At 56.9% G+C, this 12,237-nt stretch overlaps 2 protein-coding genes across 3 annotated transcripts; one reads left to right on the forward strand and one right to left on the reverse strand.

Moving 5' to 3' along the window:
• Positions 1-1,143: 1,143 nt before the first annotated feature.
• Positions 1,144-11,745, forward strand: PROC (protein C, inactivator of coagulation factors Va and VIIIa). 2 transcript variants are annotated; one of them, XM_033231859.1, is made up of 9 exons: positions 1,144-1,241; positions 2,647-2,733; positions 4,005-4,171; positions 5,609-5,633; positions 5,726-5,863; positions 5,964-6,098; positions 8,791-8,936; positions 9,787-9,904; positions 10,856-11,745. In XM_033231859.1, exons 1-9 carry the CDS (start codon positions 1,196-1,198, stop codon positions 11,443-11,445), a joined length of 1,452 nt encoding a protein of 483 aa, XP_033087750.1. In that variant the 5' UTR covers positions 1,144-1,195; the 3' UTR covers positions 11,446-11,745. The 2 variants fall into 2 exon arrangements, with proteins under 2 accessions (XP_033087750.1, XP_033087751.1); XM_033231860.1 differs by having other exon boundaries at positions 1,157-1,241; positions 2,643-2,733.
• On the reverse strand, positions 6,106-6,918 carry LOC117095162. Its single transcript, XM_033231861.1, has one exon. The coding sequence runs from the start codon at positions 6,587-6,589 to the stop codon at positions 6,281-6,283; it is 309 nt and encodes a 102-aa protein (XP_033087752.1). The 5' UTR covers positions 6,590-6,918; the 3' UTR covers positions 6,106-6,280.
• Positions 11,746-12,237: the final 492 nt, after the last annotated feature.

Below are 12,237 nucleotides of genomic sequence, written 5' to 3' on the forward strand. Positions count from 1 at the left end.
CGCTGCTCCCTGGGACTCTCCAGGTGTACGCGGCCTCAGCCTCCCTCTGCACACCAGCATCTTTCTTCTCATCAGTTTCCTCTGCTTTAAGCGTAAACATGGATGCCCAGGATCTGGCCTCATTCTTCCGAGTCTGGTGCCTACAGTGTACTGACGGTGTGAGACCCTACTCCTGGAGGATGAGGGACAGAATCCGATGGATCCCCTGGGTTGATGACTTCCCTGTGCAATCAACGGAAGCCAGTGAGGCAGGGTCACATGCCCCGTTTAGAGGTGCAGACTTTGAGGAGGAATGTGGGCAAGTCTTCCCAGGAACAGGTAAGGCAGGGAGGAAAGGGGGGCATCTCTGGTGCAGCCTGGTTCAGAGCAGGAAGACACTTAGTAAATGCTGACAGGCTGCAGGACAAAGGCAAAGGTGCTGAGCTGGACCCTTTATTTCTGCCCTTCTCCCTTCTGGCACCCCAGCCAGGAAATTGTTGCAGCCTTTCCGGAATCCTGTTCGTTTTTCCTACTGGTTCACAAAAGGGGCCAAATGGAAGCAGCAAGACCTGGGTTTCAATTAAATCTGTCAACTACCAGCTCAGTGACTCTGGGCGAGTAACGCAAGACTTGAGTGTCCTTACCTGAAAAATAGAGGTTAGAGGGATGCTATGTGCAGTTGTGTGTGTGAGGGGAGGGGAGGTGAAGGTGAGGGTGGAGCCCCGTGCCCAGCACCCATGCACTGGGAACCCTAAAAGGAGCATCTTCTCATGGTTTTACATATCAGAAATTGGGATGGCATGTCACTGGGACAGTGTCTTTTTTCTTGTATAGTGGCACATAAATAGGTGCTTCTTATAATTAATGGCATCTTAGATTTGATGAAATACGGATTATCACCTGTTGTGCTGATCTTGGGCAAACTACAATATCTCTGGGTAAAAATGTCCCCATCTGAAAAACAGGGACAACGTTCCTCCCTCAGCCAGCCACTATGGGGCTAAAATGAGACCACATCTGTCAACGGTTTTGCCCTCACCTCCCTCCGTGCTGGACGGCATCCTTGGTGGGCAGAGGTGGGCTTCGGGTAGACCAAGCCGTGCTGAGCTAGGACCAGGAGTGCTAGTGCCACTGTTTGTCTGCGGAGAGGGAGGCCTCAGTGCTGAGGGCCAAGCAAATATTTGTGGTTATGGATTAACTCAAACTCCAGGCTGTCATGGCGGCAGGACGGCGAACTTGCGGTATCTCCACGGCCCGCCCCTGTGAGTCCCCCTCCAGGCAGGTCTATGAGGGGTGTGGAGGGAGGGCTGCCCCGGGAGAAGAGAGCTAGGTGGTGATGAGGGCTGAATCCTCCAGCCAGGGTGTACAATAAGCCTGAGTTTGGGGTAAAAGGACACAAGGCCCTCCACAGGCCAGGCCTGGCAGCCACAGTCCCAGGTCCCTTTGCCACGCACCTCCCTCCTTCCAGGCTGAGGGTCTCCAGGGCCCAGGGCCATTCCAACAGACAGGTTGCCGCCCAGGACCCTCTATTCTCCCCACCCCACTTCCACCTTTGGGGGTGTCGGATTTGAACAAATCTCAGAAGCAGCCTCAGAGGGAGTCAGCCAGAATGGCGAGCAGGGTCCGGCAGGGTGTGCAGAGGGCCAGGTGGCCTATCCACTGGGGAGGGCTCCTTGCTCTCTGGCCACCAGGGCTATCTCTGTGGCCTTGTGAGGCACCGGGTGGTTTGGGGCAGGGGTTGAGGTTCCAGGCCTAAAACCACACAGTCCTGGCCTTGAGTCCTGGCTCTGAGAGTAACACACGGATGTAAACATGGATGCCCAGGACCCAGCCTCAATCTTCCGAGTCTGGTGCCTGCAGTGTACTGACGGTGTGAGACCCTATTCCTGGAGGATGAGGGACAGAATCTGATCCATCCCCTGGGTTGGTGACTTTCCTGTGCAATCAACGGAAGCCAGCGAGGGTTGGATTTTTAATAAACCACTTAACTCCTCCGAGTCTCAGTTTCCCCCTCTATGAAATGGGATTGACAGCATTAATAGCTACCTCTTGGGTGGTTGTGAACCTTAACTGGTGTCGTATCTCATGTTTACTGAGCATGAGCTATGTGCAAAGCCTGTTTAATTCTTACAACACACTTTAAGGCAGAAATACAATACGTTATTCCATGCATTTTACAAATGAGGAAACTGAGGCATGGAGCAGTTAAGCATCTTGCCCAACATTGTCCTCCAGTAAGTGCTGGAGCTAGAAATTGCACCGTGCAGTCTGGCTTCATGGCCTGCCCTCTGAATCCTGTAAAAGTTGTTTGAAGGACACCATGGGTGTCCAATCAACGTTAGCTAATATTCTCGGCCCAGTCGTCAGACTGGTAGAGGCAGCCACCCCACTGTCCCCAAGGAGGGCACAAACATCCTGGTGCCCTCTCCACCGCATTTTGGAGCTGCTTTCTAGGCAGGCAGTGTGACCTCAGCCCCACGTACAGCAGGCAGCCGAGGCCTTCTGAGGGTGACTATGTGTCTCACGAACAAGGACCCTCAATCCCAGCTTCCGCCCTGACAGCCAGCACACAGGGACAGCCCTTTCATTCTGCTTCCACCTGGGGGTGCAGGCAGAGCAGCAGCGGGGGTGGGCACTGCCCGGAGCTCAGAAGTCCTCCTCAGACAGGTGCCAGCGCCTCCGGAATGTGGCGGCTCACAAGCCTTCTGCTGTTCGTGGCCACTTGGGGAATTTCCAGCACACCAGCTCCTCTCGGTAAGGCCACCCCACCCCTACCCCAGGACCCTTGTGGCCTCTACAAGGCCCTGGTGGGCATCTGCCCAGGCCTTCATAGCTTCCACCATCTCTCTGAGCCCTGGGTGAGGTGAGGGGCAGATGGGAATGGCAGGAATCGACTGACAAGTCCCAGGTAGGCCAGCTGCCAGAGTGCCACACGGGGGCTGCCAGGGCAGGTACACGTGATGGCAGGGAGCCCCGCGATGACCTCCTAAAGCTCCCTCCTCCACACGGGGATGGTCACAGAGTCCCCTGGGTCTTCCCTCTCCACCTACTCACTCCCTCAACTGTGAAGACCCCAGGCCCAGGCTACCACCCACACTGTCCAGCCCAGCCTCTCCTACGCAAATGCACACCGGCCTCAAGGCTGCCCTGCCCCAACGCCTTTCCTGGTCTCCAGAGCCAACGGGAGGAGGCCATGATTCTCGGGGAGGTCTGCAGGACACATGGGCCCCTAGAGCCACACCAGGCTGTTGGTTTCATTCGTGCCTTTATTGAGCTGCTTATCTGCCTGGGACCTGCGCCCCCACCCTTTCCCGAGGTGTCCTCAGCTCAGGCATACCCTTCTTTATGACACCTTTCCCTCCATCCCCTCTTGCTCACACCTTCAACTTGATCCTTCCCTCCTGACTGTGCCCTGCACCCAAGACAAACACTTCGCGGAGCCCAGGGGACACTTGGGGACCCTCCCTGGGTAATAGGTCTGTCTATCCTCCAGGTGTCCCTGCCCAAGGGGAGGAGCATGGGGAATACTTGGTCGGGGGAGGAGAGGAAGACTGAGGGGATATGTCAAGATGGGGCTGCACATGGTGTACTGATGGAACAGTGAGATGATTTAAGTTGGCAGCCTTTACAGAAGTAGCCAGGGCTTGAGTGCTTATCTCTGGGCCAGGGACTATATTGGATGTTTTACATGACGGTCTTATCCCCATGTTTTTGGATGAGTAAATTGAACCTTAGAAAGGTAAAGACGCTGGCTCAAGGTCACACAGAGGTCGGGGTGGGGTTCACAGGGAGGCCTCTCCATCTCAGAGCAAGGCTTCATCCTCCAACTGCCATCTGCTTCCTGGGGAGGAAAAGAGCAGAGAAGCCCTGGGCAGAGCCATGACCTAGAATTAGAATGAGTCTTGAGGGGGGTGGAGACAAGACCTTCCCAGGCTCTCCCAGCTCTGCTTCCTTAGACCTTCTCATGGCCCTAGCCCCTCTTAGGCCCCTCCACCAAGGTGAGCTCCCCCTCCCTCCAAAACCAGACTCAGTGTTCTCCAGCAGCGAGCGTGCCCACCAGGTGCTGCGGATCCGCAAACGCGCCAACTCCTTCCTGGAGGAGCTCCGTCCCAACAGCCTGGAGCGGGAGTGCATAGAGGAGATCTGTGACTTCGAGGAGGCCAAGGAAATTTTCCAAAATGTGGATGACACAGTAAGGCCACCATGGGTCCAGAGGATGAGGCTCAGGGGTGAGCTGGTGACCAGCAGGGGCCGGGAGGAGCAGGTGGGGACTCAATGCTGAGGCCCTCTTGGGGGTTGTGGGGGTGGCTGAGTGGAGCGATTAGGATACTGGTCCTACGGGGTTGGCCAGGCACATGTGACCCCAAGAAACAGAATTCAGGAAGAAGCTCCAGGAAAGAGTGTGGGGCAACCCTAGGCGGTGACTCCCACCAACCACAGTGCAGGTGGTTCAGTCCACCCTCCGGCCACCACTGAGTACCACTGCCTCCCTTTCCCATCTCACAAAGAGGGGACCCAAAGGCCATCCTGCTTCCACCCACGCCTCTGCTGATCAGGGTGTGTGTAACCAAGACTCACTTCTGTCCACATAAAATCGCTCACTCTGTGCCTCACATCAAAGGGAGAAAATCTGATTGCTCAGGGGAAGACAGGGTCTGTGTCCTATTTGTCTAAGGGTCAGAGTCCTTTGGAGCCCCCAGAGTCCTGTGGAGGTGGCCCTAGGTAGCAGGGTGAGCTTGGTAGCAGGGCTGGCTCCCCCAGGCAAGGCTCAGACTCGCTCTGTCCCTGGGGATTGCTTCAGCCACTAGGACCTGAAAGTTGTGCATGGCCTGGGCCCCCTTCCAAGGCATCCAGAGATGCTTTCCAGTGGAGGCTTTCAAGGCAGGAGACCCTCTGGCCTGTACCCTCTTGCCCTCAGCCTCCACCTCCTTGATTGGACCCCCATCTGCTCCCCTCCATCCCCACCACCTCTTTCCCCAATGGCCTCCCTGGCAGACACCACAGTGACTTTCTGCAGGCACATATCTGATCACATCAAGTCCCCACCGTGCTCCCACCTCACCCATGGTCTCTCAGCCCCAGCAGGCCTTGGCTAGCTTCCCTGATGGAGCAGGCAATCAGGCACAGGCTCTGGGTCTCAGCGTGGGGTGGGTGGTCCCAGACCAGCAGCACCAGCCGCAGCAGCAACCCTGGTGCCTGGTTAGGAACGCAGACCCTCTGCCCCCATCCCCCCGACTCTGAAGAACACTGGCTTAGGGAAAGGCGAGATGCTCAGGGGTCCCCCAGAGCCCTCGGGCAGAGGGAGTGAGGGGGCTGGAAGGAGGCCGAGTGACTTGGAGAGGGATTCGGGTCCCTTGCGTGGCAGAGGCTGCTGTGGGAGCGGACAGTCGTGAGCAGGGCTGCAGCTGCATGGGGAGAGGGTGTTGCTCCAGGGATGTGGGAGGCTGGGCGGGGGGGGGGGGGGCAGGGAGCACCAGCTCCTAGCGGGCCGACGACCATCGGGCGTCCATCCCTGTTCGTCTGGAAGCCCTCCCCTCCCCTGCCCGCTCACCCGCTGCCCTGCCCCACGCGGGCGCGCCCCCTCCGCACACCGGCTGCAGGCGCCTCACGCTGCGCGCTCTCTCTGCAGCTGGCCTTCTGGTCCAAGCACGTCGGTGAGTGCGTTCTAGATCCCCGGCTGGACTACCGGCGCCCGCGCCACTCGAGGTCTCTGGCCGCTGACCCCCTACCCCGCCTTGTGTCGCAGACGGTGACCAGTGCTTGGTCTTGCCCTTGGAGCACCCGTGCAGCAGCCTGTGCTGCGGGCACGGCACGTGCATCGATGGCATCGGCAGCTTCAGCTGCGACTGCCGCAGCGGCTGGGAGGGCCGCTTCTGCCAGCGCGGTGAGGGGGAGAGGCGGTGCGGGCGGGCGGTGGGGCGGGGCGGGGCCGGGTGGGGGGCGCGGCGCCAGCGCCAGCTGCCCGCGCCCTGCCCTGCCCGCAGAGGTGAGCTTCCTCAACTGCTCGCTGGACAACGGCGGCTGCACACACTACTGCCTGGAGGAGGTGGGCTGGCGGCGCTGCAGCTGCGCGCCCGGTTACAAGCTGGGGGACGACCTCCTGCAGTGTCAGCCCTCAGGTGAGAGGCCCCCGTTACATCGCCCGGGAATGACGGCTGGTGCTCGCGCGGGGGTGGGCAGGTCCCCTGACGGGACGCGGCTCGGGAGGCTCAGGAGGGCTTCTAGAGAGGGAGCGAGGAACAGAGTTGAGCCTTGGGGCAGCGGCAGACGCACCCCAACATCGGGGCAGCTGTGAGCTCAGTCAGCCCGGGAGCGGGGCGCGCCCTCCGCTTTCCCTGCTTCCTTTCTTCCTGGCGTCCCCGCCTTCCTCCGAGCGCCCCTGCGCACCTGGGGCCACTTCCCGGAGCGCGAGCCGAGGGGTGGCTCCGCTCCCCAGGGTGAGCGGATCTGGGGCCAGGCCTGCAGCGTCCTCCTCCACGTAGCCTTGGCTGCGTTTATTTTCTCTGACGTTGTCCGGCGTGCATCGCATTTCCCTCTCTACCCGCTTGCTTCCTTGAGGAGAGAAGAGAATCCTGATTCTGCTGTCTTTTATATTTTCCTTTTTATGCATTTTAATCAAATTTATATCGGTACGAAACTTTAAAAATCAGAGTTTTACAACTCTTACATTTCAGCATGCTGTTTCTTGGCGTGGGTGATTTTTTCATTCATTTTCATTAAAAGGTGGACCCTTTTAATGCGGAAATTCCTATCTTCTACCTCTAGGGACACTTGTTACTTATTTCTTCTATAATCTCCCCTTTACTTCCTCTGTTTTCTCTTTCTGGACCTCCCATTATTCAGACCTCTTTCCTCTAGTTTTATTGTCTCTTCTATTTCCCATCTCTTTGACTTTGTGTTTTCTTTCAGGGAACTTTCTTTTTTCTTTTTTCTTTTTTCTTTTTTTTTTTGAGATGGAGTTTCACTCTTGTTGCCCAGGCTGGAGTGCAATGGCGCGATCTCGGCTCACCGCAACCTCCGCCTCCCGGGTTCAAGCGATTCTCCTGCCTCAGCCTCCCGAGTAGCTGGGATTACAGGCATGCGCCACCACGCCCAGCTAATTTTGTATTCTTAATAGAAATGGGGTTTCTCCATGTTGGTCAAGCTGGTCTTGAACTCCTGACCTCAGGTGATCCGCCCACCTTGGCCTCCTGAAGTGCTTGGATTACAGGCCTGCTCACCCCGCACACGAGTTCCCTCGCCCAGACTCTTTCAGAGAATTTTCTAAACTTTATAATTCAATTCTTCTGCAGAAAAAAAATTTTGGCCAGGCTCAGTAGCTCAGACCTCTAATTCCAGCACTTTGAGAGGCTGAGGTGGGAGGATTGCTTGAGCTTGGGAGTTTGAGACCAGCCTGGGCAACACAGTGAGACCCTGTCTCTATTCTTTAAAAAAGTAAAAAAAAGATTTAAAAATTTAACTTTTTATTTTGAAATAATTAGAGATTTGCAGGAAGCTGCAAAGAAATGCCTGGTGGGCCTGCTGGCCTGTGGGTTTCCTGCAAGGTGGTGGGAAGGCCCTGTCATTGGCAGAACCCCAGATCGTGAGGGCTTTCCTTTTAGGCTACTTTCCAAGAGGACTCCTCCAAGCTCATGAAGGATGGAGGATGCTCACCCATGGTGTTCCGCCCCTCGGAGCAGGGTAGGGCAGGGAAGCTGGTGCCTGTGCAGGTTGTGAACATTTGCATGACTCCCTGTGGTCAGCCAAGAGCACCACTCCTTCCTGAGGCGGGGCCTGGAGTCCCTAGTCAGAGTTACTCGTTCACCTTCTGCAGGCAGGGAGAGGGGAGTCGAGCCAGGGAGGAGGGCTCTCGCAATTTCTCTTACAAACTCTCAACATGCCCTCCCACCTGCACTGCCTTCCTGGCAGCCCCACAGCCTCCTGTGGTTCTCTCAGCCCATCACGGGCTGAGATTTTTGCTTTCCAGTCTGCCAAGGCAGTTACTGCATCCATCTATCTGCTGTCAGCTTCTGGAATTGTGTTGCTGTTGTATCCTCTCCATTCTCTTGTCATTATGCAGCTCCCCTGCTGACGGCGTCCCATTGCCCCTTTAAGTCTAGATATCTGGACTTGGCATTCAAGGCCCATTTTGAGCACAGTGGGGCCTACCTTCCCGCCCTCAGTTCTCCATGGTGTATGCACTCTTTTCTTGGCAGGGAGGCTTCACAAACATGCCAAGCTTACTGTAAGAGCTCTCCAAGAATGCTCACCTCCTTCCCCCTGTAATTCCTTTCCTCTGTGAGGAGCTCGGCTGCATCCCAGCATAAAACCTTACTAATCCCAGGGACCACCCCCAACAGCCCTGGGGTACAATGAGCCTTCAAGAATTTTAACCACCTATGTAAGGAGACACATCCAGTGGGCGATGCTGCCTGGCCTGACTCTTGCCATTGGGCGGTAATGTTTGTTGACTGACTGACTGACTGACTGACTGGAGGGGGTTTGTAGTTTATATCTCAGGGATCACCCCCAACAGCCCTGGGGTACAATGAGCCTTCAAGAAGTTTAATGACCTATGTAAGGACACACAGCCAGTGCATGATGCTGCCTGGTCTGACTCTTGCCATTCGGTGGCACTGTTTGTGGACTGACTGACTGACTGACTGACTGGAGGGGGTTTATAGCTAATATTAATGGAGTGGTCTAAGTGTCATTGGTTCCTTGAACCCTGCACTGTGGCAAAGTGGCCTGCAGGCAGGAGGAGGACCAAGACAGGAGGGCAATCTCGGGAGGAGTGCCTCACAGGCCCCTCACCGCCTCCACCTGCCTCAGTGAAGTTTCCTTGCGGGAGGCCATGGAGGCGCATAGAGAAGAAGCGCAGTCACCTGAAACGACGAGACACAGAAGACCAAGAAGACCAAGTAGATCCGCGGCTCATTGACGGGAAGATGACCAGGCGGGGAGACAGCCCCTGGCAGGTAGGAGGCGAGGCAGCACTGGCTGCTCCCGCGCTGGGTCCGGGGTCACTAAGCCCATCCCGGCAGCTGTGCAGAGACTGGGAGGGAAGCATTGCAGTTCTCGCAGGGGTGATAAAGGTGGGGGTGCTTCAGGGAAAGACGGACGCAACCTGAGGGAAGAGGAGCAGCCAGGGCGGGTGAGGGGAGGGGGATGGAGGGGTCTGCAGGAGGGAGGGTTACCGTTTCTAAAAGGAGCTGGAAAGACTGCTCTGCTGGTGGGATTTTAGGCAGAAGCCCTACTGATGGGAGAGGGCTAGGAGGAAGGGCTGGGCCTGAGTACACCTCCAGCCTCCATATCCACATGGGAACTGACACTTACTGGGCTCCCCTCTCTGCCAGGCATCAAGGAGATGGAAACCAAGAAATGGGGGTATTGGCCCTGGGGACTCAGACTCTGCGAGGGTCAGGACCCCAAAGACCGGGCAGCCCAGTGGGACCAGAGCCAGGATGACCCTTCAAGACAGGGGCTGAGGGAGGCCCAAGGGGAACATCCAGGCAACCTGGGGGCCACAAAGCCTTCCTGGAAGACACACAGCCTGGCCAAGCCTCTAAGGATGAGAGGAGCTCACTGGGCGATGTTGGGTGTGGCTTAGGGTGACTGGAACAGTATGAACGGTACAGGAACAGCCAGGAAGATACCCTGGGACAGGCTAACTCTATAAAATGAGCAAAAATAGAAGATACCAGAAAGGGCCTAAGCCTATGTCCATGTGACCAGGGAACCCAGGAAAGTGCATATGAGATCCAGGTGCCCTGGACTGGAGGCTGTCAGGAGGCAGCCCTGTGACGTCATCATCCCACCCCATTCCAGGTGGTCCTGCTGGACTCAAAGAAGAAGCTGGCCTGCGGGGCAGTGCTCATCCACCCCTCCTGGGTGCTGACAGCGGCCCACTGCATGGAGGAGTCCAAGAAGCTCCTTGTCAGGCTTGGTATGGGCTGGAGCCAGGCAGGAGGGGGCTGCCAGAGGCCTGGGTAGGGGGACCAGGCAGGCTGTTCAGATTTAGGGGACCCCGCTCCCCAGGTGCTTAAGCAAGAGGCTTTTTGAGCTCCACAGAAGGTGTTTGGGGGGAAGAGGCCTAGGTGCCCCCACCCTGCCCACCCCTGTGACAGCTGGTATTTTGCAGTAGGGGGTTCTCTGGTGCCTAGCATCTGCCAAAGCCACAGGCTGCTTCCCTAGCAGGCTGGGGGCACCTATGCATTGGCCCTGATCTATGGCAATTTCTTCGGGGGGGGGAGGGGTCTGGCTCAACTCTTGATGCCAAAAAGAAGAAAAAGTATATTGAGAAAGACCAAGTTCACATTTCCTACAGCATAATCTATGGCCAGTGGCCCCCCGTGGGGCTTGGCTTAGAATTCCCAGGTGCTCTTCCCCAGGAGCCATCGGTCTGGACTGAGACGACCTTCTCTCCCAGGTGGGACCCGGCCCTGTCCTCCCTGGCAGTGCCATGTTCTGGGGGTCCTCCTCTCTGGGTCTCACTGCCCCTGGGGTCTCTCCAGCTACCTTTGCTCCACGTTCCTTTGTGGCTCTGGTCTGTGTCCGCGGTTTCCAGGGGCCTCGGGCTTCCCTGCTGCCCTGCCCATTCCTTCTCTGGTCTCACGGCTCCATGACTCCCGAAAGTGGACCAGCATCCTGTCACTTTAGGATTGACATCTGTTGGCCACTCCTTCTGGCAGGAAAAGTCACCGTTGATAGGGATCCATGGCATAGACAGGTGGCTCCCCGACAGCACCTGGGACGTGTGGGTGCAGAGTCTCCGGCTGGACCTTCTTCAGGCCCTCTGCCCAGGCCTGCATGGGCACAGCAGTGGGTGGGCCTCGGGAAAGTGCCGCTGGGGAGAGGTTCCCCGCAGCCCATTCTGACTGGGCCCTCTGCCCTGCAGGAGAGTATGACCTGCGGCGCTGGGAGAAGTGGGAGCTGGACCTGGACATCGAGGAGGTCTTCATCCACCCCAACTACACCAAGAGCACCACCGACAATGACATCGCGCTGCTGCGCCTGGCCCAGCCTGCCACCCTCTCGCAGACCATCGTGCCCATCTGTCTCCCGGACAGCGGCCTTGCAGAGCGCAAGCTCACTCAGGCCGGCCAGGAGACCCTCGTGACGGGCTGGGGCTACCACAGCAGCCGAGAGAAGGAGGCCAAGAGAAACCGCACCTTCGTCCTCAACTTCATCAAGATTCCCGTGGTCCCGCGCAATGAGTGCAGCGAGGTCATGAGCAACATGGTGTCTGAGAACATGCTGTGTGCGGGCATCCTCGGGGACCGGCAGGACGCCTGCGAGGGCGACAGTGGGGGGCCCATGGTCGCCTCCTTCCATGGCACCTGGTTCCTGGTGGGCCTGGTGAGCTGGGGTGAGGGCTGTGGGCTTCTTCACAACTACGGCGTTTACACCAAAGTCAGCCGCTACCTCGACTGGATCCACGGGCACATCAGAGACAAGGAAGCCCTCGCGAAGGGCCAGGCACCTTAGCGACCCTCCCTGCGGGGCTGGGCTTTTGCATGGGATGGATGGGACATTAAAGGGTCATGTAACAAGTATACCGCCTGCTGTTCTCTGTCTTTCCATCCCTCTTCTGGGCTCTTCTGGAGGGAAGTACCATTTATTGAGCACCTATTGTATGTCACATGCCTTATAAATAGAATCTTAACTCCCAGAGCAACTCTGTGGGGTGGGGAGGAGCAGATCCAAGTTTGGCAGGGTCTAAAGCTGCGTGTGTTGGGGGGAATACTCTGTTTATGAAAAAGAATAAAAAACACAACCACGACGCCACTAGAGCCTTTCACAGGGCTTTGGGAAGAGCCTGTGCAAGCCAGGGATGCTGAAGGTGAGGCTTGACCAGCTTTCCAGGAAGCCCAGCTATGAGGTAGATACGTTTAGCTCATATCACAGAGGAGGAAACTGAGGGGTCTGAAAGGTTTACATGGTGGAGCCAGGATTTAAATCTAGGTCTGACTCCAAAACCCAGGTGCTTTTTTCTGTTCTCCACTGTCCTGGAGGACAGCGGTTTCCACGGTGCTCGGTGTGGAGGCCACCATTAGCTCTGTGGGGAAGCAGCCAGAGACCCAGGAAGTGTTGGTTCAGCCCAGAATGAGCTCACACTGTCGCGGGGGGAAGCTGTTTCAGAACAATGTTACACCATCATGAACAGCAGTTAAGAAAGAGGCTCTGGCTTAACCTGGCCTCATGGGCCTAATTGGATGCGACAGAAATAAGTCGAGGATGCTCTGATTTGAAATCATGAAGTACCTGATGAAAATGAAT

The sequence above is a fragment of the Trachypithecus francoisi genome, unplaced genomic scaffold, assembly GCF_009764315.1.
Source record: "Trachypithecus francoisi isolate TF-2019V2 unplaced genomic scaffold, Tfra_2.0 Lachesis_group13, whole genome shotgun sequence".
Lineage (NCBI taxonomy): Eukaryota > Metazoa > Chordata > Mammalia > Primates > Cercopithecidae > Trachypithecus > Trachypithecus francoisi.